This window comes from Meriones unguiculatus, chromosome 9, assembly GCF_030254825.1.
Source record: "Meriones unguiculatus strain TT.TT164.6M chromosome 9, Bangor_MerUng_6.1, whole genome shotgun sequence".
Lineage (NCBI taxonomy): Eukaryota > Metazoa > Chordata > Mammalia > Rodentia > Muridae > Meriones > Meriones unguiculatus.
Genome location: NC_083357.1, coordinates 10,227,913 through 10,255,008, shown reverse-complemented (window position 1 = coordinate 10,255,008; position 27,096 = coordinate 10,227,913). Strand labels below are relative to the sequence as shown.

The following is a 27,096-nucleotide window of genomic DNA, read 5'->3' as shown; positions in this document are numbered from 1 at the left end:
TTAATTGACGCACTCAGGGAGGAATAGACAGGTGAATGGCTTTGAGTTCGAGGCCAGCCTGATCTATAAAGCAAGTCCAGAACAGCCAAGGCTATACAGAGAAGCCATGTCTCGAAAAACCAAACCAAACCACCACCACCACCAACAACAACAACAACAAAATCCACTTGAGAAAATGGAGCTCACGACTGAGAGCTGGCTGAACAGTTGAGAGCACTTATTGCTTCTGCGGGGAACCAGGTTCAGTTCCTGCATCTACCTGACAACTCACAGCCACCTGCAACTCCAGTTCCAGGGGATGCGGCGCCCTCTCCTGTGTGTGGTACACAGCCATACATGCAGGTGAAACACTCATATGCATAAAAAAGAAATAAACCTTCAACCGAAAGAAGAAAACAGAACTTCCTTTGTACAAACTAAGGTGGATTTAATGTTAAGCAGAAAATGAGAAAGCCCCAGAATGACACATACATAGCAGCACACATTAAAATACACTTAACTAAACGCAATGCTGTTTGTTAAATTTTATATGAGCTCATATCTATGCATAGAGAAGTTGAGAAGGGGCTTGAAAATAAGCATAAAACGGTAATGGCGGCAGGGGATTAAATATCTGTAACATTATGAATTCCATTAGGAGAATGTATTTCTTCATCGTTTGCGTGAGTTATTTTCATTTCAACAAATGCAGAGGTGAATTTGAAACGCACTAACACACCAGCCCCCACACAGAGTGGTGGCCAATCCTTAACAAAGAACCAGAGCCCATCTCTAGAGAGCTCTTGGGGCGATGCATGGGCGGCATACTCCTGAAATACCAGCACTTGGGAAGCTGAGGAAGGAGGATTTTGAGAGCTCCAGGCCGACAAAGGGTGACAACAGGAACAAGTAACGTGGCCGCTCACGGCTGGGCAGGTGTGTGTCATGGAAGTTGATTAGAGAAGGTCTGAGCTCAGAAAGGCTGGAAGGCCCATAGGCCAGCAGGAGAAGCTAGGCCCGAGGAGCAGGTGCTGTGGGTGTTCTGTGAATATGCTGGGACCTCGCGTGAAGTTCGACAGAGTGAATAAATTTGATGTTGTTCAGGCACACATCGGCGGGATGAGAAGGAAGGGGCTCAGTTGAGAGCTGTTGAGTACCCCAGTCTTGGGGAAGATGGAGAATCTATAACATTGGTTCTCAACCTTCCTAGTGCTGTGACCCTTAATAAAGTTCCTCATGTGGTTGCTTTTTTGTTTGTCTGCTTTTCAAGACAGGGTTTCTCTGTGTAGCTTTGGCTGTCCTGGACTCACTTTGTAGACCAGGCTGGCCTCGAACTCACAGAGATCCACCTGACTTTGCCTCCCCAAGTGCTGGACTGACAGGCCTGGCATACCAAGCTTGTTGCTACTTTGTAACTGTAATTTTGCTAGCTATGAATCTTGATGTAAATATCTGTGTTTTCTGATGGTCTTAGGCAACCCGTGTGACAGGGTCATTGGATCTCCCTAAAGGGATCATGATCCACAGGTTGAAAACCACTGGCTACGGGCAAACTTTGAAGAGGGAAATGAACCTGTAGGACCCATTGAATTGAAATGAAAAGAAAACACGAGGGCTAAAACCAAAGTGATTTGAGGCCTGGCTTCCTATCAGAATACATGTGAGGTATCTACAAGTCAAAAAGCCACGAATTGGGCAGGCCCTTTCTCTGGGTGCCGCAGACAGCAGATCAGGGTCCAACTCACCGTGTAGAAGAGTCTGTCCTTTGCCCTACTGTACCCACTATATTGTCCAAGTCTGGGCTCTCAGGATGGGCTGGCCAAGGGCAGCCAGGCAGACATATAGTCCTCTGGCTTCCAGCCACCAGACTCACAGGTTTCCGGGAAAGGATGACACGGGCCACTCTGTTCTTTTGAATCTGAGAATATGTGGCTGTGGAGGTCTAAATTAATTAATGCTGAAGCCCTGGGGCCCTCCCAAGGCAGCACTCAGGGGAGGGGTTGGTGAGGCCTGAGAACACCCTACCCCCCCCTCCAGTGCTGGAATCCAGAGGCCCATGAGCGTCATTGGAACCAAGCCTGCACTTAAGTGCTTCCACGGAGACAAAGAAATAATAAATCAGAGCAGGCACCCCACCCACACACTGCCCAACCACCACACCAACCTGCGTCTCCACAGACACCCAGGCAGTTTGCATCTCTGGGATGAATTTCTCCAAGAAGCAACAATGCGGTAAGGCTCTGAAGCCAATGTGGCCCCTTTGACCATCTCAGAAATGAAGCCAGAATAGGCTGACCCCTCCCTCCACAACAGCGCCTTCAGACCCATGACCTCAAGAAAGCACGGCTGCATGGTGGCTCTCTCTCCACCCTGTCTCCAGACTCCCCCATATCAGAGCTCCCAGCTCTGCACCCAGCTCCCTGTGGCACTGATCCAGGATGGAACAGATTTTGTTTTATCAGACTAAGGCCACAGCTGTGTCCACTGAATAAAATGAGAAGAAAGGTTGTCATGCAAAACCACCGAGGAAGCCTGAAGCAATTCAAGGTACTAATGAAGCTCCCACCAAGTACCAAGCACTGGGCCCTGGGGCCGTGTGGGGACTTCCTTGTGCTGCCTGTCCTGTTGGATGGCACATGGGAGTTAGAGCTAAGCGGGATGAATTACCCCCGAAACGGAAAGGTGCTATGAATGTTGGTGAGATGGTTAAGTGAGTTAGCACATGCGTAGCATACTGCCTGTCGCATTGCTAGCTCTGTTTATAGATTTAATAAATAAATTCCTTCCTTCACTCAGTCAACTTACATTGTAGTGACAGTTTCTACATGCTGAAGGGAAAGGAGAAAAGGTGCTGCTACTTTTCCTCCAGGATTGAATAGGAAATTTCCTCTTGTCTATAAGTTATATTCAAATACAGAAGTCTCAAGGAAGGGAGTTTACCAAGCACCAGGGTGAGGAAAAATCCACAGGCACAGAAACATAGCAGAAATGGGGCCTTTGGAGGCCAGCTGCCAGGCTACAAACTGGTCAGGACCACGGACAGTTCCAGCGAGCTTCTAGGCCAAAAAGGGACATTGTTCTTCTTGTGCCCTGGCACATCTGGGAGGGGGAGCTTTTTGCTGAAGGGAATCCTCCCCTGCCTGTAACCCCGGCACCCCAGTCCAGATGGGAAGGCTGTTGCCTTCTTATTTGGAAGCTAAAGAATGTTAGGTACCTTCCTCACTCCAGTCTTTATCTCCCTCTTGCCGTACCCTACCAAGGTGCACCATGTTGCAGACAGAGTGACACTGGCATAATGAAACACAAGGAAAAGGGCTGCTGCACAAAGACGAAGACGCGCCCTCAACAGCCTGGGATCTCGGCAAGGGACCAGCTTCTTTCTCCATGCCTACATTCCTTTGGGGAGGGAGGGTTAGTGTCTGCACTGGACCAGGACTGAGGGAGGATGAAGGACGAGCACCCACATGGCCCACACACGTGGCTCTTTCACAGAACAGGTTAGTCTGCATCTTATCACCCAGGAACAGCGGAGCTGAGAGTCCGGCATAAGTCCCAAGATGAATTGACTTCATTCTCAGGAACAGCTATCTGCTATTATGTGGGGTGGAGAGCTGAAAGACAATTCTGCTGCTTGCTAGCAGTGAGAAGTCTTCCTTCTGGAAGATTCCACTGTCCATTCACCAACTAGAAAGAAAACTCGTGCCTCCACTCTCCTGCCTTCTTATTTTATTCAAAGTGACAGTATATGGCCAAATAATCACTACCGCGTAGGTTGGAGACACCTCTTTAAAAACCATGAGTGAAGCTTTTGTTCAAAAGTCAGAGGGGCTCAGAGCTCTTAAACTCAAGGGTCTGGGGAGCCAGGCAGGTGACGAAAGTTCATGAAGCAAGCGGAGAACTAGTTGCTGGAGAGTGCGCTACGAATGAAGCCTGTGGGGTAATAGTTAAAGAAGTTTTTCCGTCACTTTCTGCAATGTGAATTTTGGTAACCTCTTAGTGAACAGAGGCCGAGTGGGCCAGGGAGGGGCCATGACTTGCCCAACGCTATCCACCGCCATGGCCTCCTCCCTCACTTCGAAGGCAGCTGTGCCATCACATGTGACGACAGTGCCCTAATCAGATAGCTTCCTCCCTCTTTCACAGGTACCCGTGTGTGGGTGGAGAGGTTGGGCCCTAGACCATGAGGCTGTGCCTCTCGCCCTGACCTTGCGGTCTCCATCACCTCATGTTGCTGCTGGCTTAAGAATAGAAGCCAACTTTCCAGTCCTTTCTGTATTTTCCACCGCCCCAGACAAGACTCACAATGTCTACCCAATCCGAGGGCTAAGCCAGAGAGAGTCAGGGTGCTCCTGGCATCGGCCTGCCCTTCACAAGACCCTCCAGTGTGACATGAACAGAAAGCAGCACGTGCTACGACAATGCCAGCAAACACTGATGTTTCCGATTATGTGTGTACCACGCCCTCAGCTGTAGGTACTATATTCCATTTTCCAGATAAATAAAAGGACAGTGGAGCAGAAGGAGAAAACACTAGCTCCTCTGGCACTTTTATCTAGTAAGTGGCAGAGCCGGGAGCCACCCCATCTGTCTGCCCCTTGTAGGCCGGGTACCATGATGCCTAGAGGAAGCTGCATGCCCGGCTTAGAATCTGAAGGCTCCTGTGACTCGGGAAGATTGAGGAAGTGCAATCTCGACATTGCCCCCACCCCAATCTCAGCTGACTGACAGCGTCTCTCCTGCCAGTTTGTGGGGTGCAACACCGGCCTCACGTGCCATCTACGGCCAAAGCTCATCTGAGGACACACCGGGCCCAACGCATAGGCCGATCTGTTCAGACTGACGGCTGCAAACCAGGAGTCTCAGACTGTGCAGAGCTCCCGGAAGGAAGGTGAGCTTTCCTAAGCTTCTACTGCCAGCGAAGCTGCGGAGGCCCCGCCGCAAGAGACCCGGAGGCTTCCACGCAGGGCTTCCTACCAGCACCAGACCACCAGTGAGTCCACTCGGGGCTCGGAGGCCGCCGCGGGGGATGGGGTGCGAGAGATTGCAGAAAAGTGGGCGGAGGCTCGCAAGAGCCGAAAAGAAGAGGACCTGGGAGGAGTTGGTGTGAGGGGGAGAGGAGAAAGAAAAGAGAAATAGGCGGAGCTAGGGGTGGGGGTGGGGTAGGGGCCGGCGCCTAGGAAAACGGAAAGGGAGAGTCTAGGCGTGGGGGAGGTCAAAAGGGGTTAGCGCGGGCACCTAGGACCCTGGATGCAGGGAACGGCTTCTCCACTCAGTCCTCACATGCTCACGGTCCGGAATTCAGTGCCAAGACTTTCTGCCCAAGGGCAGGTGGGTCGGAACCAGACCCCAAAGGCTCTGTGCCTTCCCCCTCCCTCCCCGGAGGAGGGGATGAGAGGGGCTGGGGGCGGGAATGAGGAAGGGGGCTGCGCGCCTCTGCGCCCCGGCTGCGCGTTCCAGCTGTGAGGACAGATGGAGGCGGCGCGGCTCACCTCGGGGGCTCCGTGCCCGCTGTGCGCCGAGGTCCAGGTCTAGAGCCTCCGGCTCCCTCGTCTCCCACCACGCTGCGGGGCACCGGCCGCCCTACCCCTCCTCCCAAGTGGGGGAAGACGGAGCCTCACTCCCGTGGATCTCAGAACTATAGGGTGGGAGGGAGGGCGCCGAAGGGCCGGTTCCTCCCGCGGCGCACCCATCCCCAGGGGCTTGTCTAGGACTCTTGATGGCCAAGACCCCCTTCCCCTGGCTTCCAGCCTGAGCGCCTCTGGGAAGTGGACCCCTGCCCGGACGCGCCCCGCCCCCGGCCCCCGCCCCGACGACGTCGCATTAGCATGAGCGACGCCAGTGGCCCGGGCAGCACTCGGGGGCCGAGACTCACCGCGTCATAGCCCCAAGTGGAGGGAGGAATAAAAAAAAAAAAGAGAGAGAGAGGCGGCGGCGGAGAAAGAGGCGAGAGCGGACGCGCGGGGAGGGGAGCGCCGCGGCGGGCTGGAGAGACGGCGGGCAGCGGCAGCATGCCCCTGGGCGGGCGCACACGGCCTCTGCGCGCGGCGGGGGCTGCTCCTGCGCTCGCCGGCCACCGCGCGTCCAGCCTCCCTCCTCGGCGCCTCCGCGGGCCGGCCTCCGCGCCTGCACCCGGAGCCACCGCTCCCCGGAGCCGCTGAGAGCGGCGGCGCCGCGCGGGACAGCCCTCGCTCCGCTCCGGGCTCGGGGACATGAAGCCCACGGCCACCTGAAGCACCGGGGGCGCTCGGCGGCCCGGACCGCGCCCCCCGAAGTGCCGCGCCCCGGCCTCCGCACTGCGGGACGCCGGCACCCGACCCAGGCGGAGGCGCCTTCGGAGGAGCGGCCCCCGGGGGCATGGAGCCCAGCACGCCGAGCGGCCAGGCCCGGGCGGCGGCCAGCAAGCTGTCGGAAGCGGTGGGCGCCGCGCTGCAGGAGCCCCGGCGGCAGCGGCGCCTGGTGCTGGTCATCGTGTGCGTCGCGCTGTTGCTGGACAACATGCTGTACATGGTCATCGTGCCCATCGTGCCCGACTACATCGCCCACATGCGCGGGGGCAGCGAGGGCCCCACCCCGGCCTCCGAGGCGTGGGAGCCCACCCTGCCGCCGCCCACGCCGGCCAACGCCAGCGCCGACCTGGCCAACACCTCAGCGCCCCCGACGGCCGCCGGCTCGGGCCGGTCGATCCTGCGGCCCCGCTACCCGACGGAGAGCGAGGACGTGAAGATCGGGGTGCTGTTCGCCTCCAAGGCCATCCTGCAGCTTCTGGTGAACCCCCTGAGCGGCCCTTTCATCGACCGCGTGAGCTACGACGTGCCGCTGCTCATCGGCCTGGGGGTCATGTTCGCCTCCACGGTCATGTTCGCCTTCGCGGAGGACTACGCCACGCTGTTCGCGGCGCGCAGCCTGCAGGGCCTGGGCTCGGCCTTCGCCGACACGTCCGGCATCGCCATGATCGCCGACAAGTACCCCGAGGAGCCGGAGCGCAGCCGGGCCCTGGGCGTGGCGCTGGCCTTCATCAGCTTCGGGAGCCTGGTGGCGCCTCCCTTCGGGGGCATCCTCTACGAGTTCGCGGGCAAGCGCGTGCCCTTCCTAGTGCTCGCCGCCGTGTCGCTGTTCGACGCGCTGCTGCTGCTGGCCGTGGCCAAGCCCTTCTCGGCCGCGGCCAGGGCCCGGGCCAACCTGCCCGTGGGCACGCCCATCCACCGCCTCATGCTGGACCCCTACATCGCCGTGGTGGCCGGCGCGCTCACCACCTGTAACATCCCGCTCGCCTTCCTCGAGCCCACCATAGCCACGTGGATGAAGCACACGATGGCGGCCTCCGAGTGGGAGATGGGCATGGTCTGGCTGCCGGCCTTCGTGCCGCACGTGCTGGGCGTCTACCTCACGGTGCGCCTGGCGGCGCGCTACCCGCACCTGCAGTGGCTCTACGGCGCCCTGGGGCTGGCGGTGATCGGGGCCAGCTCGTGCCTCGTCCCCGCCTGCCGCTCCTTCGCGCCGCTCGTCGTCTCGCTCTGCGGCCTGTGCTTCGGCATCGCGCTGGTGGACACGGCGCTGCTGCCCACGCTCGCCTTCCTGGTGGACGTGCGCCACGTGTCGGTCTACGGCAGCGTCTACGCGATAGCCGACATCTCCTATTCCGTGGCCTACGCGCTCGGGCCCATCGTGGCGGGCCACATCGTCCACTCCCTTGGCTTCGAGCAGCTCAGCCTCGGCATGGGCCTGGCCAACCTGCTCTACGCGCCGGTCCTGCTGCTCCTGCGTAACGTGGGCCTCCTCACCCGCTCGCGTTCCGAGCGCGACGTGCTGCTGGAGGAGCCGCCGCAGGGGCTGTACGACGCGCTGCGCCTGCGTGAGCGGTCGGCGCTGGGCCCAGACGGCGGCGGCGAGCCCTGCAGCCCACCCGGCCCTTTTGACGGGTGTGAGGACGGCTACAACGATCACGCCCGCAGCTAGCACACCCGCCTCGCCGACCCTCCCCATTTAGGTCGCGCTGGAGAGCTGCCGGCCGACTCCGGCTTGGGGCCCCGCCTCCACCAACGAGAACCCCAGCCCCTCCCCAGTCTCGAACTCCCCCTGCAGGGATCCCTTCCCCCTCCGTGAGCCCTCCCCCCAAACACTCTCGCGTCCGTTGAGGGAATGGGGCAGGGAGGCGGGGAAGCTATTGGGCTCCTGACGGGGGGTGAAGCGGTGGGTGTGCGGGCGATCACCACTCACCCACTGAGCGCCCCCAAATAGAGTCATGCATCTGTGTGTCCTTCCTGCGGATCCTTCCAGTGCCAAACTCGGTCTGCTGCACCCTGGTGCCTCCGGCCTGAATTAATAAACCATATCTGTCTGAGGAGGCCGAGTCTCTTTACTGATGAGGGGTGGGCGGTAGGACAGCGCAGAGACGCTGGCAGCCCGGGTTTCACCTGTTCCATCCAGGCCCAAGAAGAAAGGAGAGCCCATAGAGCCCATGGATACCTAGAACTACACACACATACACACACACACACACACACGTCCCTCCTTTCCAAGCCCAGTGCAGCACCTGAAGGGTCCACCCGAGGGAGCCTGAGAATCCGCCTGGCCTTGGAAGACAGCTGGCACAGGAGCTCTCAGCCAGAACGGGGTTTTCCTACACAGTGGGATCTCCTCTTGTCTTGTCAAGGAAGGAGCAGGAGGGAGCTGTTTTCTGTAGAGAAGAGGCAGTTCCCATCGTTTAGGCCCAGCCTGGGGACAGCGCTCCTTAAGGATGGAGGCTTCTAAGGATCTGAGGAGTAGGAGGTGATTGCCTGTGGCTCTGCCTCTCCTCAGTCGGTTTGAACGGAGAAGGGAAGAAACATGGATGTGGGAGCTGGCGCCCATCCCTAGCCCACTCCGTCCTGAATGAAAGGAACCACTCCTGGACGTCAGGGAACTTATCCACCCTTGATCTCCTCTCACGGAGGCTGATGCTGAAGGCAGTACACTCATCCCTGGGTCCTGCCCGCTGTTTCCACATGGAGCCCTCTGCTTTCGGTGGAGAGGCAGTTGGGTTAGGGTGACTTGTGAGAGCAGGGGGAGGGTCTGCTGGTGTGTGGGTGTGCTTGTCTGCCTGCTTGCCTGTCTGTCCATGCATCCGTCCTTGTCTAAGTCTGTTTATATGAGATGTGTGTGTGCGTGTGCAAACGTGTGTCCGTGTGTGTGTGTGTGTGTGTGTGTGTGTGTGTGTGTATGAGGGGGATATTTTGCCTGAAAGGAGTGTCTGTGGGCTTCTAGTTGAGTCTCTTAACAACCCCTGCCTGCCATCAGAATGCACCGAGTCTGTGTCCCCTTGTCTCTGCCTCCCTCCCCAAAGATCCTGCAGGAATAGGATGGTAAAAGAAAGGAAGGGAGGTCCCACAGTAGCCGACAAACTTATTAATTATTAATACTTTTAAAGGGGTGCCTCGTGAGGAGGGGCAGATTTTCTTCTGATTCAAGAACTCTCCGTGGCTCTGCATAAGCAGCTGCACAGAAGAACCTGCGTATAGGGGAGCATGGGGACGGGAGGGGGGAGGCTGGGCTGGGCGATGGGCATTAGCAGGACAATGTTCTGTGCCCTTTTCCAGGGCCTAAATCCGATGCCAGTGCACGAACTCATCCGGGAAGCTGTCCGAGACAGGTTTTGAGGACAGAAGATGGGAATCAGAGGGCGGGGCGGGGATTGGGGGGAGCAGAGGACTGCGAGGAAGAGATGCGGGGAGGGACGAGAGGGAGGGAAAAAGGAGGAGAAGGGGAGGGAGGAGGGAGGGGAGGGAGTGTAGAGAGGTGCGGCTGGTTTGCTGGCAGTCAGTCGGGGCGGCTGCAGGGATCCAGCAACGTCGTCGGAGGCTCCACTACAGACCTGGGAGGAAGCCCCAGTCTCTGGCGCTGCCGCCACCCCCGGCTCACACAGCCGCCTTCAGCCCGGCTTGGTGAGGAGTAGCACGGATTCGGGGGCGCGGAGCAGTCCAGGAGAGCAGGTGAGGAGGGCTGGGCAGCGGCGCGAAGACCTAAGCCACGGAGCGTCGGGGACCCAGGCTCTGTCCCTCCGGAGGAGCTGTCCACGGAGGGACAGCTCCCAGGCCCAGAGGCCCTGGGTCGCTCAGAGTCTACAGCTTTCCAGGCGCCAATGGTCTTCCGGGAACATCCAGGAGACTGAGGGGTTCCGCTGCCAGGATGCCTGGACCGGGAGGGCTTGATTATAAAGGCTTAGGACCCCTCTGATCGTTACCGCCCACCTATGGTACTATTACTTCACCTACATCTGTCAAGCCCGAGGTTCGTGGTTTTGGTGTCCAGTACCAGGGGCCATTGGCGTTATCCCTGGGTCCCAGCTTTCTCCAGCCATTCGTGGGAAGGTGGGGAGCGCCAGCGGAGGTGCAGGCTTGCAGCACAGAGAACCTAGGAAACCAGCTCAGACTGGTGTTGGACCTTCAGGGCAAGCTCCCCAGTAGCCCCCATAAGCCAGGCCAGCAGGAGCAGAAATGGGAGGATACCGAACCATAGCTAGACAAATCCATATAAACTCGGTAAGCCTGGGCCAAGGAGCTAAGGAGGAAGGAGCTGTGGGGAACGGTGGGACACCCATCATATTGTCAGCTGGCAGGGGTCCATTCTCCTCTCCAGGATATGAAGTCACTGAGGCCCAGCCAGTGTGTTCTCCTTCCCACCACTGAGATGGTATGAAAGGAAACATTTGCTGCACAATCGGTGGAGCCTTCATTAACCTGACCTTGTCTTGGTTGACCCCTCAACAGAGCTGCGTCATACTCCTCCGGCAGTTTTTAAGCACAGTTGGGCTCAAGGACTATTGTCTTGGGAGTGCACTGTACCAGACCCACAAGGCCTTTCTGTTCAGTGGGGCCAAACTCTTCTAGCCTTGGGCCTGATTCTTCCAGCTTTCTGGATGGTCTTTCCCCAGGATGAACGGAGCCTCATCCTGGCACCTGGCTGGGCTTGACTCTGAGGCTGCTGTTGGTCGCCCAACAGGCTAACCATCAGCTTTAGCCCCTTGAGGGAGAATTAAGTGTAGGCTGGTAGAAATCTTGACTGTCTATGCAGTTTTTGGTTTAGTGGGGCAGAAGGTGGACCCCACAGCTCTAAGAACTGGCCTGTGACTTAGCCTGGCTTATTTCTAGCACACCTTCCAAACTGATCTGCCTTACCCGAGGCTGTCAGGAGAATCTAGAGGCCACGACTCCCCACTCTCCAGTACTGTGTCCTTCCATATTCCCACTGCACCCACATTTGGAGCCTGCTGCCCAGAGACTACCCAAGTCATCACTCTGACAGTAGACCCCAGGGTCCTCAAGTAGCCCAGAATGTCACCCAGAATACAGGGCTTTAAAATCCTTGAGGGCATTCAAGTACACACTCATAACACTAACACACACAGGGTGCAGAGCTTTCTGAACTCACAGCCCCTCTACTCCATAGCAGAGCCCGGCCAGGCATCCTGGAGGGAAGGAAGTCTGGGCACAGCAGATAGGGGTTTTCACTAGAGAACTACAGTCTCGGGGGAAAGTTGACACTAGTGCAGTGTGTATCAGGCATTCCAGGCAAAGCAAAGCTAGCGCAATGACCCTGGTAGGGAGTGGGCAACCCCAGCCCAGCTCCTCCCAGTGCCAGCTGGGGTGGTCAGCTAGCCTCGAGGACAGTGGCTTCATAAAAGCAGGTCTCAGCTCGTGGCTTAAGGCAGGACTTACTCTCCCAACTTGAGATTCGGAGAGGTCACTGTGGTCAGGGACACAGGGCTGAGGTCTGAGGGGGCAGTCACTGTAGCACTGAGTTCCCTCTATACTACTGTCAGTCTCTGGCCGCCTTACTGTATGGGGGTAAGGTTATAGGGTTCATTTAGGCCTAAGTGGCCCTCTGTGATGCTGCTTCTCCTGTGTTCCCAGGTCTACAGCTCTGATACTCTGGAGCAAAAGTCCCCAAGATGCCCATCCTGGAAAAGGTTCCCCCAAAGACGCCTGTAAAAACTTCTGGCTGTGAGGAGGAGCTGGTGAGGAACTTTTAAGCCACATGTGTTATCCCTGATCCCTCTTCTTACACACTCTTATTCTCAAGACAGTCTAGAGTGGCCCTGGCCCTCAATTGTTCCCAGCTCTGTGTTCTTCTGGGCAGAAGGGCAGCCCTGCCCTGTCCTTCAGAGGAGTCTGCTTGGGCCTGGCAGTCCAGAAGCCTTGTTACTGGAGGTTTAGGACAAAAACCCCAGTTCCAGTTCCAGTAGTTCCCACAGTCTAGACTCAGCTGTCTGTCCTCAATATATAAATTAAAGAGACAGTATGTTATAAAGGCAAAGAAAAGAGACTTCATCAGTTGACACATTGGAAAGATGAACAGGTAAAGAGGCCCAGTGAGTCTAAATCTATCTTCAAGGCATGCCCATAAACTGGAGATTTTAAAGGAACAATCAGGATATATGAGTATGTCCTGATATCTGATGTGTGTGTGTGTGTGTGTGTGTGTGCGTGTGTGTGTGTGTGTGTGTGTGCGCGTGTGTGTGTGTGTGTGTGTATGTGCATGCAATTAAGCAGCCATGATCGAGATTAAAGATGTGGTCGGATCATTGTCTCAGCCGTGATTCTGCAGGATAGTCAGGAGAAGTTGTTACTGTGGCCATTGGGGAAAAGCACCTTGGTTCCAGTGTTTTCCTGGTCTAGAGGGGAGCTTCCTTATTGTGGATAATTGCTCTGCTTTGAAGAATTCTGTTCTGTAAGGCTTCTGACAGCCCTGTTTTGGGAATGCAAGATAATTGATGCTTAGAACAATGACTGGAAAGGTTTAGGCACATTTGGAGGGTCCAGAAAAGAGCACTGGAAAATCCATGAGAGATAATCAAATTCCTGTTGTTTTTGTTTTGTTTTGCTTTTGTTTTTGGGACAGAGTTTCTTTTTTTGTGTATCCCTGGCTCTCCTGGAGCTTGCTCTGAATACCTGGCTAGCCTCAAACTCAGAGAGATCTGCCTGCCTCTGCATCTGCCTCCACTTGGTTAAGCCCCTCTTTGTTCTTTCAGCAGAGGGTTAGTTAGGTTAGGTATTGCTGCTGTGCTCTTTTGTTGTTGTTTGTAAAGACAGTTACTCTTTGAGTGGTTACTATGCCTACGCGCAGAATCCAGCAGGAGTTTGACCCAAAGTAAAGGGAACACACACGGAATGAAGTCAAAGGTTCCAGGCTTTCATCCCAACCTTCTTACCTTGTGGGCCAGGTGAGGTGCCAGTGTTTTGGGGGCAAAACAAGTTTCTAAATGTCAGCTATAGCCTTAGGGTGCTGGGGATGCAGATAATTACACTTGCTCACAAATCCAAGGAGAGCCCCTGACAGCAGTAAGCACTATCTCCCTCAAGTCCCCCAACCTCACTGTACCCCAAAGTCTACTTCAGACGGCTTTAAACCCAATGCGCTTGCCTAGGCAAGGCTGAACCCTCTTCCCAAGCCATGACACATCCCGGCTCCTGCTGTTGCCACTGGTTCAGCCCAGGGGCACCCAAGCATCATCTTTTCCACTGGTTTGAAACAACGCTCTCCTTCCTGGGCAGCCTTCCTGGGCAGGCAGCCTCCCTCCTGCTCCATCGAGCCTTCCAGAGATAGGGCAGTGTATCTCAGTTCAAGTTCTTACATGTGCTGGCTCCTCCACCACACTTTTCTCACCCATCCCCTGGCCCTGTCAGAATCTTCTGTTTTCTGCCATTGAACTTGCTCCTTATAGTGCCCCAACCTCTACAGCTGACCCATACCTCTGCTGCCACCGTCCATGGCATGTCCCTTTTCTCCCCCGGCACTGGGATGTCCACTCTAGAGGACCGGCACCTTCTCCCCCCTGTCTCTAAGGGCAGCCCATGGCCTGGGTCATATAAGCCACCCAGAAATTTGCACAGACTACAGAATCCTAAGTCTACACAAGGCCGGGGCTCCACAAGAGTCAAAGGAGGAAGCATGGCTGGAGCTGAGATGCCTACACTAAGATTTTTCCATTTTACCCATCACTGCTTCCCTTTCACCCAGACTTTACCACAGCACAAGTGAGACCCAGGCACTCTGGTCAAACCTTCCACCCCTCCTGGCCAGACCATCAGCTGGTCTATGCTTTTTGAAGATATTTGCCTGTTCCAGCCACGCAGACCCCTATGAATAGAAGAGGAGGAAGCAGAGTGGTTGAGGAGGGGGTGGGCTCAACCTGGTCTGGTTGGAGTGGGCTCAACAACATAGGAGACTGTCCAGACCCGTCCTTGTATTCGCATTGTCCCCAGGGCGGCAGCACCAGGGGTTGGTGCCGACACCACCTCCAGCCAGAGCAGTGTGCTCCAGAGACAGGACCAGACAGGTGGGGATTCATCCTCCCATCGGTACTAAGCCGCAGGAGAAGACGGGTACTTTCAGCAGCCCACCAGTGTAGGGGGAGCCCTTGGCTACCCCACAGAAACTCAACTCACCGCCTCACAGAGAAGGAACCCCTGAAGAAAGGAACCCTGCTGTGTGCCAACTGCACACTTTAACATGGCTTTTAAAATCTGCCTTCTCTTCTGTTAAGGGCTGAGAGACAGGAAACAGGAAGGAAGGAAGGAAGGCAGTGAAGGAGAGGAGAGGAAAGCCCCCCACGAAAAAGGAGGGGAAATGAACTGGGAGTATAGCTCAGCAACAGCACTTGCCTAGCATGTGCAAGGCCCTGGAACAGGAAAAGAGAAGAGAGCAGAGGGAAGGGGAGGGGAGAGGAGAGAGAGGATGAAATAAATGGACTAAAATTTACTATATGACCTAAGATTAGTCTTTCCATATTGTGGGTTCTGGTTTCCTCATCTATAATGACAAAAATCCCAGCCCTGGCTATGACACATTGAAGACACAAGCACACAAGACACCTGGTCAGCCACGGTTGATTAACTGGAGCAAACCATGCCCATGTGGGAAGATCCCACTGGGGGTTCCTTTCTGACTCTCGCCTCACTTGGAGCTCAGAGACCACAGGCTTCTTCTTGGATTCCCTTTGGAGGGAAAAAGCCAGTTAAATGAACATAATGTATGTTTGTTGCAGCCTTTTATTTCTCTCTTTTCATTTTCTTGGGGTCCATCAGGTTGATTGAGTTGTTGTCTCCTATGTGGAGATCTGGGCAAGAAAGAGTTCCCCCATCTCCCACTTAACTCTTCTCCCAACATAGAACCATGCCCTGCCTGGGTTTCATACCTGGAAGCATGAAACAAGAGGCACAGAACAGAAATAGCCACTGCCCTAGGAAGTCTCTCCAGGAAGCTGGCCATGACCCCACCCAAAGCCATTTAGTCCATTTGACCCTCTGTAAGAATAGCACCTTCCAGGCCAGAGAGTACGCAGGCTCTGGAGCACCAGCTGGGAGGGAGGGGTTCTTACGTGAAGAGTGACCAGCAGTCAGCAATATCGCCAATGATCTTTCATCTCAGACCCATCCTTCATGGGCGCTCAGCACACGCACATCTGTCATCCCTTCCGTCCTGTGAGAGGATCATTTTTCACGGAGGAGCCGGGCCCCTGCAGAGGGAGAACTTTCCCAAGGGCATACAAGAGATCCTCAGCAAGGTCAGGGTGTGAACCCAGGTCTGTCGGATGCCAACAGCAGGGCCAGGGTGTGAGTCCAAGACTATTTGCATTTTGTGCCTTCCTGAGACGTAGGTACAGTACAGGGGTGGGGACAGCAAGCTGGAGGGCATTAATTCACAATTCTGCTAAGCTAAGCCCAGTAAACAGGTCCCAGAATGGTGAATGGGGATGGGACAGAATGAGACCTGTTGTGGCATCAACTCAGGGACAGGTATGGACCATATTAAAGAAAGGGAGAGAGTGAAAACTCATGAACCCTCTTTTTCAGGACTTACCCAAATTGCCAGTGCCCCCACTGCAGCAAACACTGGCCACCTACCTGCAGTGTATGAAGCACCTCATACCAGAAGAGCAGTTCAGGAAGAGCCAGGCCATCGTGAAGAGGTTTGGGGCCCCTGGTGGCCTGGGTGAGACCCTGCAGGAAAAACTCTTGGAGAGGCAGGAGAAAACAGCCAACTGGGTAAGGCTTCCCGACAGAAGCTAACAAAAGACCTCTGGAGAAGGGAGGAGGAAAATGATGTGGGGAAGGGTAAGAGCCAAAGTAGATGGGTTGGGGGAAGATGGAGATGACTGATAGATGGGAACAGAGTGGTAGCATAGGTTGGGCTACAAGGGAGAGAGGCAGGCAAGATGAGGCAAGGGATGGGACTGGGCAAAGAGGAGGACAGAACATGACAGGTGAAGACAAGTGAGAGCTGGGAAAGATGGGACACAGCTAGGGACAGGGGAAAATGGGGATGGAGATGAGCTCAGAAGGCAGAGTGGGGGTGACAGGTAGGGCTAAGACACAAGGACAGGTAGTGGCAGGGATGTACCACTAAAGAGGGGAGAAGAGGAAGAAACAAAGGAGATGATGCTGTGAAGATGAAGGGCAGGCTTGGAGGACTGGGAAGATGCAGGCTCAGCACACAGCTGGGGCTTAGTGCATTTGTGGGATAGACAGATGGATGGATGGATGAACGGACTGACAGACGGGGATGGATGAATTATCCACCAAGGGCTCTAATTTACGGTAGGCAGAACAGGATGGATGACCTCTGCTAGGACAGTGTCTGTTTAGAAAGGGTGGGTAGGGGCCCAGATGTCAGGGTAATCCTCCCTCCCTGTGCTTTCTGGCAGGTATCTGAATACTGGCTGAATGACATGTATCTCAATAACCGCCTGGCCCTGCCAGTCAACTCTAGCCCTGCTGTGATCTTTGCTCGGCAGCACTTCCAAGACACCATTGACCAGCTAAGGTGAGGCCATGGTGCCCCTGGGTGCACAGCAGAGGAACCCACCCTAGATGTGGGGCCAAGCCTCATGCCAAGAAGGAGAGCCCCGAGCTGGTGCAATGGCTGAGCTTGCTGGGGCCAAGTAACACAAGACATCTTCTCTCGACACCATCAGGCCAGGGGGAGGTCTTTCCCAAAACACATTTATTTGATGGTGCTAATAAGGGCCAAGGGCCCCAGGGACCCCACACTGCAGTCTTGACCTGACTCGGTGAGCTGTCATTTAAAAGTAGTCCTGACTGGGACACGCTGCTCCAGGTGCCTGAGAATTCCTCTGTGCCCCCTGGAGCCCTGCTCCAAACAGACTCCTGGGGGAGGGACATCTCTCTGCGCCAGCGCAGCTGCCATCTGTTGCAATTTCAGAGCTCAGTGAGCCGTTGGAAGGGCCTCTAGGTGCACTGAGAATGGTGGCGGTGGTGGGTAGGGGCAGGAAAGATGGGCCTCCCTGTTGGAGTCTGTCAGAATTTCATCCTCTTAATGTCTCAATGGGAACAGAGGCACAGCCCAGGCCTAGCCCCCATTGCCTTCCCCCTCCCCTCTAGAAAGAGGAAAGAGGATGGATGGATTCTGAAGAGAGTTCTCCAAATTGCATCTGAGAGGCATTTTCCCCCTATGCAATTAGGCCAGGCCTCATCATCCATAGACAGTTAAGATGGTACTGTCCCCTGGCACTGGGCCCTGAGGCATTTCTCCCAGGACTCACTTTCCTTTTCATTAGCCACCAAGAGGGTTCAAAACACAGGCTTTCTCCCAGGAGATTGCATTTCCCAGAAGACCAGACACAGCATTAGCCTTGCCTTGGGGGAACTTCACCCCTCACCTTCCCTTTCTTGCCACTCATTCTGCCACTCCTCCAGGCCCCTCTTCCTTTTCAAAGTTACTCTGCCTTCCTCTCGCCACCTCCAGAGCTAAACCTTCCCCAGTCCTCACCAAAGGACCATTTTTTAATCCAAGGCTGTGGTGGGCTGACAGCCCTGGGGGGAGGGGCAGCACGACCCACATCCCATTAGTGCACATGGGGCCTGGCATATGGCAGGCAATAGATGGGTGAGTTAGGAGCAGAGGGAGGGGAATGGGAGCATAGAAGGAGGAAGGGAAGGAGGAGGAAGTTAGGGAGAATAAGGGAAAGGTGAGAGGGCGGGGGGGGCCGGCTGACGCACCCCTCAGTGTCTCTGTGTCCCTGCAGATTTGCAGCCAGCCTCATCTCTGGTGTGCTCAGCTACAAGGCTCTGCTGGACAGGTAGGCCATGGCCCCGGCCTGGGAGGGGTAGGGCCCTGCTTGGCTGTCTTGTCCTCACCACCTTTCTCTGAAATGTCCCTCCCTCGGGATCTTCTCGTTCCTCCTGTGGTGTGAATTACACAGTTTGGGTCTGAAGATCCCCGGAAGGGTGGAGAAGGTGGCAGTGTTAGGGGAGGTGGTGGTAAGCTAAGCGTTGCCATGGGGATGATGGTCTCCCCTCTTTGAGGTGTCCACATGCCCACCCAGCTCAGTGAACATGGGGTCCTCCCACAGGTGATGGGAACAACGAAAACAGTGAGCTCTTAATTTTAGGAGAAGAGTCCCCCTCCTAGCCAACCCCAGGGCACTGGGACCACCAGCGAGAGCAAACAGCCACAGGTTGCTGGAAAGAATGAAGGGCCCAAAGCAGTGTCCTATGCATAGATAAGGAAGTGACACTCAGAGAGGTTTAATAATTTATCCGCAGCCACACAGCTAAGAAGTGGAAGGGCACAAGAGAAGTCTTCACTCTCTGTTCTATGTAGATTCAGGTCAGTGTTTACCCAATCTTGGGACAGAAACTAAGCTCTGTCCCCAGGAAAGAGGGTTAGAGAGGCAAGGCTCAGGCCCTGGGGTCAGCACACCTGAATCTGAATTGTGTATTAGACAGAGCACTGACTTGGGGCCAGTATGACAGCTCTGTCTCCACACGGGGCTGCCAAGCCTGTGGGCTGCCCTTTGCAGCCATGTTTCTAGAGCTTTCCTTCATCCTCGGACTGAGCCTCAAAGGGCTCACTCCTCCATTCACCCAGCATCCATCTTCAGCGAACCTGTCCCACCTAGCACCCTGGCTGCAGAGTAGAGGAGGGACCATGGAGCCACACACTCCCGCTTGAGTGTACAGGTGTGTGTGTGTGTGTACGTGGGTGTGTGTTTGTGAGCACATTACATGCATGCATACAAATGCCTGTTTCCATGCAAGCCCACATAATAGTTCATGTGTCCTGTACTTGCAAATATCATAAGGCTGGGACATTATAAAGAGTGTCTGGCTAGGACACTTGAGGATTTACTCTTCAGGGTATTTTACTTTCAGTGTATTGATGTTCAAAAGATGAGGAGAAATTAGGCTCTTACCTATTCAGATGGACACAAAATAAAACCCTAGTTTTTCCTCAAACCTGAACCCCAGGCAGCCTCACGGGGGCATCTCCTGGTTACTACAAAGGGATCCAGTAGAGCTCTGTATGCTTCTCCTGTGTACACTCACCCTCCCCATCCTGTCTTCTCAGTACAGGCAGTAGGGGATCCCGATCAGTGGGTCTAGGAGTCTTGTGGTCACTCTTTCTCCCTCCCTGGCATCCATGGTGCGCAGATGCGGCCACCACCTACCCCAGCTGGCTCGCAAACACCTTTCCTACCTGGTCCACATTATATTCCCACTGTGGCTGGAGTCTTCTTCCTGGTGCTTCCTGGGACAGACTTTGGTCCTTTACTTATACAAGCAGGGCCATTAAAAAGCAAAACAGGACAGGATATTCTGGGAATATAGCTCAGTGATAGAGCACTTGCCTTGCATGGGTGAGGTCTTGGGTTTAGTCCTTAGTACTGACAAGTCAAATACACTCCCACCCCAACTCACACACACGAAAACCAGAGCTGGGAATGCTGTGTTTCCGTGATGGTGTGTGTGCATTTAGCATGGGTGAGGCCCTGGGTTCAACCCTTAGCTCCAAAAGACAAAAACAGAGAATTTAAATCATGCTTGGGCATGTCAAAGCTGCCAGGGGCTCTTTAATGCCTCAGAATAAGCTGCCAACTTCTACCCTGCCCACAGCCTAGGGGCCTGTCTGCGTCCATTTTTGCAGCCTTTTCTTTACTCTTACTTCCTGCCTTTCACTGGTCCACTGGTAAGCTGCAAACTGTCTCTGGAGAAGGGTCTTTATTTTCGAATCTCGTAAAACACAACAAAAAAATATAATTACTAGAAAAGATTTACAAAAGTGTAAAATACAAGACTGCATGCTTTATTATTGAATTCAATTGGCATAAAACTCCCACCATTGCTACAGACGCTTTTCTATTCTAGCACTCATCACAGGTCAGTTACGAAGCTTCCGTGAACATCCTCACTTTGAGTGCCATAGCTGTGGGCCTATCTGCCAGCCCATCTGCCCTGAAGCTTCTTACCCTCTGGGCTCAGCTCAGTCAAGCAAGCAGTAATAAGACTTCCTCTTAGTCCTGGACTCCTGCCCCTGCCAGTCGTTCAATCTGCCTGAAATCCTCCTGATTGCCAGTCTTCAACAAACTTCCCAGCAACACATCCCAGGACCCAGACCCAGTCAGAGTAGGAAAATTGTCTCTGCTTACTGTTATATTCCCCAGAGCACAAAATAGTACCTGGCATAAAAGTGCTCAGCAAACTTTGGAAGCTGAGAGAACGAAAGAATAAATAGGTTAATGGGTGAAGAGTAGGTCAGTATGTAGATGGATGCTGAGTATATGGTTGCATAGTAGATGATTGGCTGCACAGTGGGTGGATGGATAGTGATGGATAAATACTTGACGAGTGCATGAATGGATGTATGCATGTGTGCATGTATGCATGGTAGGTGGGTGAACGAATTGATGGGTGAGTGGTAGCTGAATGCAGGGGTGGTGGATAGTTATATGTGTGTTAGAAGAATGGTGGATGAAAGTATGCATGAAAAAAGGAGCAGATGAATGAATGATGCAGTAGTTACTTTTCTGTTGCTGTGATAAAATGTCACAATCAAAAGCAACTTACAGAAAGAGGAGTTTATTTTGGCTATGGTTTCAGAGGGGTAGGGATGGCATAATGTCAAGGAAGGCATGAAAACAGACAGACAGATCAGAAAGAAAGCTGCCTGAACACATTCCCACAACACATTTAACACATGTCAATGCATGACAGTGGTGTATGAATGGATGCATTGATAGTATGTGGATGAATGACTAGATGTGAATGGATAGATGTATAATGGCTAGATGATAGGTAGATGGATGGATGCATGATGGCTGTGGTTGAATGGTGGATGTATGTATGTATGTATGTATGGATGGATGGATGGATGCATGGTAGATTTGTGGGTGGTTGAATGGGAGATAGATAGATGTATGTGGGATGTTGGATGAGTGGACGGATGGATGGATGAATAGATGAATGGATGGATGGAAGAATACATGATTGTAGTGAATTGATGATAGATGGATGCATGTATGGAAAGATGGATGAATGGATGAATAGACAGATTCCATGGATAAATGGGTGGAAGGGTAGATGGATGACTGAACATGCATGGTGGATGGATGGATGGTTAGATGGATAGATGGACAGACAGATGGATGGATGGACAGATGGAATGATAGATATATCATTCAGAAACTACATAACAAAAAGAACTTTCTACTTTAAACCTTGAGAAGGTTTCAAGAATAGAAATAAAGAATAGATTCTTGAAAGAAGAGTTTTCTTAAAAAGACAGTGTAGTACAGGGGTAGAGGGAAAGGTATGCCAAGAAAAGATTGGTGTAAGCAAAGGCACGGAGTGTTAAAAGGCAAAAATTCCATATGCATTGCCTGAGGATGGGGTGAGGATGGAGTTGTGGAGGTTTGTGGAAATCATGAGGTGCTCCATGGGCCACGGAAATGGAACATTCCACCACATCACGAGATGAAGAAAAGCCCTGCGGTAGTGCTGTTGTAAGCTTGGTGTGCCACGAGCCTGACCGTGACAAGGAAGTACAGGCAGTAGGCCAGCGGCAGAGCATTTGGTTTGCTTGCATACGGCCCTTTTTGAAGGTTTGGTGTAAAAGCCTTCAAAAAGAAAAAAATAAGGCTACCATAGAACCCACCCCAAGGCCTTCTCCTCATCTCTGTCCTCTCACTCCTGCCTGCCTGACTTGCTTATGCTCTCTGCTTCCAGCCACTCCCTCCCCACGGACTGGGCCAAGGGCCAGCTCTCAGGGCAGCCCCTGTGCATGAAGCAGTACTATAGGCTCTTCTCTTCTTACCGGCTTCCTGGCCATAACCAGGACACACTGGTGGCCCAGAAGAGCAGCACCATGCCCGAGCCAGAACATGTCATCGTGGCCTGCTGCAGCCAGGTAAGTGGCCCATGTCAAAGGCTCTCAGACTTGGAGAGGATGCAGAGCATATAGTGGCTAGGGGTGCCCATCCATTCCTGCCTCTTCACAAGGGCACAGGCTGGTTCCCCATGTCGTACGGTAGCATTTCCTACTCGGTCAGTCCATTCTCTCCAGCAGCTGTATTTTAAGAATGGAAAGAACATTCAGTTTGGGAATGAGGCCCTTGGCTTCTTATCTCTGAGAAGGCAAAAACGTAGGGTCATGAATGAGGTCCAGTATGGCCTCGGGCCCTTCATCTTCACAGCTATTTGTTTTCACATAGTCCATGTCCTTCCTGTGGATGGACAGAGTAAGGACTAATGGCCAAGACTTCCCATGTGTAAGACTGTGGGTCAAGAACTTACATTTATTAATTTCATTTAATTACAATAACCCAGTAGGCCTTTGAGCCTTCATTTGACAGCCGAGAAGGTGAGGCTTAAGGAAGCTAATGGTGTGTAAGAGGAAGGACTCCAGGTCACCAACTGCCCAAGGCCAGGCTCTATTCTAAAGTTCAGGTTATCAGACATGGGTCTACAGGGCCAGTAAGTGTCCCCTTGGCAGGGGCACAAGCTAAGCATGAAGGCTACTGACCCTGTTGGTGCCTACTATACCACACATCCCGTACTTGGCTGCTTCACAAAATATTTCCTGTGATGAAAAGTGGGGGTTGGGGTCTTCCTGTCTTTTTGTGTTGAAAGCTTAAGTTTGACACCTAGCTCTGCCCCCTACCCACCACCCTACTCATTGTCCAGTGTTTTCTTCCTGGCCTCACTTCAGTAGATTGAGAGCTTGGGGAAAATGTGTCCTCTGAGGTAGCTGTGACCACTGTTTGAGGGCCTAACAGCTAACAGGGGTCATCCCAGCCCATCTAACACCCTGACCAGTCAGCCACAAGACCTTTCTTCATCTTCATTCACAGAAAGTCAAAACAAGCATTCCTCAGCCTCCACTCAGCACCTTAGCCAAGCCTTCTGGAAACAGCCACAGCTCCGACTTCATGGTCTTCGATGAGGGTGATGGGTGGGGCAGTTACTTATGTCTGTATACGGAAGAGGATGTGACAGGCTGTGCTCAAGAAAGAGACCCTTTACCAAGTCCAAGGCTCTGGCTTTCAGAGCTGTAGAATCACAGCGCTGCAAGGCATACATGCCAAGCTCACGCATGCACAGATGCATGTGCTCAGGCGATACCCAGCATTTGGTGTGTTGGCTTGTTGTTGCTGCTTAGCTCTATACCCACAGCTCTGTGCATAGCTGTTCCTTCTAGTTCACGGTGCACTGGATGAGTACACTGCATTTTACTTACCCAGTCCACTCCAAAAGAACAGGTAGGCTTTCTACTGCTTTGCTAAATCAAAAGGTCGAACCTGCACATAGTCCTTCATTTTTGTCCGGTGCACACGGAGGTGCTTCTCTAAGCCCTAGGCTACAGTCTGCGCATACACGTGCAGCTTCTGGGTCATAGACAAGCACTTTCAGTTTTGATTGACACTGCCTTTCAACAGTGGTTGTACCCATTTATACTTGACTCTGCAGACGGGATAATTTTACATGCCCTGGGCACCACAAAAAAATATTTTTTTAAATAAAAAAAAAAAGAAGGAAGAAAAAAGCCTTCTCATAGCTAGGTTTAATCTAGCCTGTGCTAGGGAGAGTTTGGAGTTGAGTACAGTAACAGCTTTGGAACCTCTCCAAAACGAGACAACTCAGAACCATTAAACACCCCGGGAACCTCGGGCCTGAGCTTCTCTGTGAAGGCTCCGTGCAGGCCTGGAGCCTTGGGCCGGTTGCCACAAGTGATGTCTTTGACCTGTTTCCCCCACAGTTCTTTGTCTTGGATGTTGTCATTAATTTCCGCCGTCTCAGTGAGGGTGATCTGTTCACTCAGTTGAGAAAGATAGTCAAAATGGCGTCCAACGAGGATGAACGCTTGCCTCCAATCGGCCTGCTGACGTCAGACGGGAGGAGCGAGTGGGCCAAGGCCAGGACGGTCCTCTTAAAAGGTTAGCTGCAGTACCAGCCCATCTCCATCTCATCCTCATGCCCATTGGCTTTGCCTCCTCCTGGGTTAAGAGCGCAATCTCATCCCCATCAGCCATAGCGCGGGAAGGTCCGACCTCCAGCTCAGGGCGGAACAGTGGGGAGTCAGAAACAGAACGGATCTACCTGTTGTATTTTTGCATTCTATGTGATGATACTCAAGCTTCCTGGGTGAGATAAAGGAGGCCCAGAACTGTGGGTCATCGGGAAATATCGAGTGCAGGAGGTTTTGAGAGAGAGGAGGGCTGGAGACAGCTAGCAGCTGTTTTACTGGTGGGATGTATGGCGTTCATTTGGGGACTCGAGTCGCTGGAAAAGCAGACAGATGATGTAAGGACCTCCGCTGGGAGTATACTTGATCTCCTTCTTCACCTGGTTTCTTGGTCAGGACTTTTCATCTTCAACCTGACCCATGTTCCTACTTATGAAGATCCTATACATGACCGCTAGAGGAGTCCATCTCTCTGGGTGTGCATGTGTGGAACTGAGATGACTGAGCTAGATCTAGGGTATGAGAGACAGATAGGACAAAGTCTCTGCCCCGTGCAACCCGGTGACAGGAACAGAACAAGAGAAGGCACCAGGAGGGAGTCCAAGGACACAGGGATGCCATCTTCACCCATATGAAGAAATAGGGGCAGCAGGTACCACAGAGGTGACCAAGGACTTCAGAGAACAGAAGGGACACCTTCAAACAGGGCTGGGAGGCTTTGTTGGGAGAAAAGTGTGAAAAGCAGGCGGGGTGGAGGATGACATCTAGGCAGATAAGTCAGTGAGGACAGAGTCATCCCCATACTAGGAACATGTTGCCTTGTTCTGGGAATCATAAGAGCGCCTGCTTAGCAAAGACGCCTGTGCCAGTCAGGTGTACTGGGCCCCGGCTCCCAGATGACAAGTGTTTGGATTTTCCAGGCCCCTTCCTAGAAAATTCTTCCCCCAGAGTTGGTTGGCTTCTGGTACCATGCCAAGATCAACTCTGATGTCAGGGCCTCAGGCCCTCCCCAAGCTTTCTTCCTTGCTAGAAGCACAGTCTCCACTTTTTAAAGATTTACTGTAATTTTTCTTCCCCATCCCTGGGTATGTGTGTGTGTGTTGGGGGTGGTACACATGAATGCAGGTACCCATAGCATCAGGAAGAGGGTACTAGATCTCTGGAGCTGGAGTTACAGACACCATTCACGGGTGGGTACTGGGCCAAACTCGGGTCCTCGGAAAACTAGCCCCTCCCCCTCAGCCGTCCCTACAGTTCCCTTGACCTATTTTCTTGTCTTGAATGACTTGTTGTCATGCAGGAAGCTCTGCCTTTGTCTAGTAAAATGCTCTGCCCTTCCCCCTCTCCCCACCACTACCATATGAGGACAGGGGCCTGTTTGGTTTAATGTCCAAATCTAATAGACAGTAGTAGTGCAATCACACCTGTTAAGTAAAATGACAAAGGCTTACTAAGAAGACCAGGGCCAGACATATTTACCACTTACCAATTAATTAATTATTATGCTCCAAATGCCGAGCACCTGCTAAGTACTTGGTCCTAAATGGAGGGCTGCAGAGAGCACAGAAATCTGTGCCCCAGGTCCATTTTCACGGATATGACTGTCATGTTGGGGAATTAATAACTTAGAATTTGAAAGTAGTTAATTCCCCTAGGATACTGTAGTGAAATCATACCCCACTCTTTTTTCCCTCTGGGCATGAAGACAGGCATCAAAATAATCACCTCTGCAGCCCAGATAGTTTCCACTTTATTAGCAGGCCAGGCCCAGGATGACTGAATGGGGTTGCCTTAAGGTCTGAGTGCTTGGGCAGCACTAATCAGAATTAATTTGTTAATGGCATTTGATCTGGCTTTCTGAATGGAAGTGCTGTTTTTAAAGGAAGTTCAGCAGAAAGAGATCACACACACACACCTCCCCTTGGGCAAATCAATTAATCCAATTAGCACCACTGGCAGTGTCTCTGCACAATAGAAAACCAGTTCTTCCCAGAGTGACTCCCTCTTCCCTGGAGCGGCCTCAGAAGGGAAACAAGGAAGCCGGTTCAGAAATTATTTCTGTTTCCAAGTGAACTGCGGACAGCAGCATGGGCGAGGGCTGAGAGTGAAAATGAAAAGATGCAGGCGAGTCTATCCAGGTCCCAATGTAGGAGCATCATCAGGAAAGAAAGGGAAGGGAGATCCCTGAGTTCCTTATTTGATCCACTAAGTGGAAGCTGGTATCCTTTGCTGAGATGGGGAGTGGGCTGAGAATGGAGAGATCCTGTCCAAGCACATTTGATCTGAGGTACCCTGACTTATCTCAGTGGAGGTGTCATGCTAGATGTGTGTGTGTGGAACTCCAGAGAGAGAGAGAGAGAGAGAGAGAGAGAGAGAGAGAGAGAGAGATCAAACAGTTGTAAATTTGAAAGGCAGTGAAACCCAAGTAATAAGTAATGTTTAAAGTTATGAGCCTGGATGAGATCATCTAGAAACGGAACAGGGTCTCAGGGGTCAATCAGAGAAAGATGCAAAAGGAGTGAGAAACAGCCAGGCAAGTGCAGGAAAACCAGGAGATTGGAAAGGGGAGGAGAAGAGCATGTCCAACCACATGGAAGTCTGTTGAGAGCTTAAGAAAGAACAGCTCCAAGAGGAACTACTGAGCTTTGCCCCTTGGCCCTGTCTGTGAGCTTGACAAGGCTCTGGCTAGAGGGTAGGAATTACCACCACGAATGTGGGTAAAAACAACAGAAGGAAATTGTTGGTGGAGTGGTCAATGACTAGACCCAGCACATGTAGGAGACTGTTCAGAAATTTGGGAGTTTTAGAAAAGCAAAATAATAGGACATTTCTGGCAGAGGATAAGAACCAGGGAAGTCTGAGTAGCAGGGGAGGGGAGTG

The 27,096-nt window shown here is 53.0% G+C and overlaps 2 protein-coding genes across 2 annotated transcripts in view; both read left to right on the top strand.

Annotated features, from left to right (window-relative positions):
- The first annotated feature begins 5,150 nt into the window (after positions 1–5,150).
- On the top strand, positions 5,151–8,321 carry Slc18a3 (solute carrier family 18 member A3). Its single transcript, XM_021658123.2, has one exon. The coding sequence runs from the start codon at positions 6,334–6,336 to the stop codon at positions 7,933–7,935; it is 1,602 nt and encodes a 533-aa protein (XP_021513798.1). The 5' UTR covers positions 5,151–6,333; the 3' UTR covers positions 7,936–8,321.
- A 1,420-nt stretch (positions 8,322–9,741) lies between these two features.
- Positions 9,742–27,096, top strand: part of Chat (choline O-acetyltransferase) — a 48,776-nt gene continuing 31,421 nt past the window's right edge. Inside the window, exons 1-7 of the mRNA XM_021658118.2 lie at positions 9,742–9,947; positions 11,868–11,971; positions 15,810–16,001; positions 16,661–16,779; positions 18,002–18,055; positions 21,981–22,161; positions 24,010–24,187. Of these exons, the coding sequence (XP_021513793.1) occupies positions 11,906–11,971; positions 15,810–16,001; positions 16,661–16,779; positions 18,002–18,055; positions 21,981–22,161; positions 24,010–24,187 (790 nt within the window). The 5' untranslated portion in view covers positions 9,742–9,947; positions 11,868–11,905. The remainder of the gene's footprint in view (positions 9,948–11,867; positions 11,972–15,809; positions 16,002–16,660; positions 16,780–18,001; positions 18,056–21,980; positions 22,162–24,009; positions 24,188–27,096) is intronic.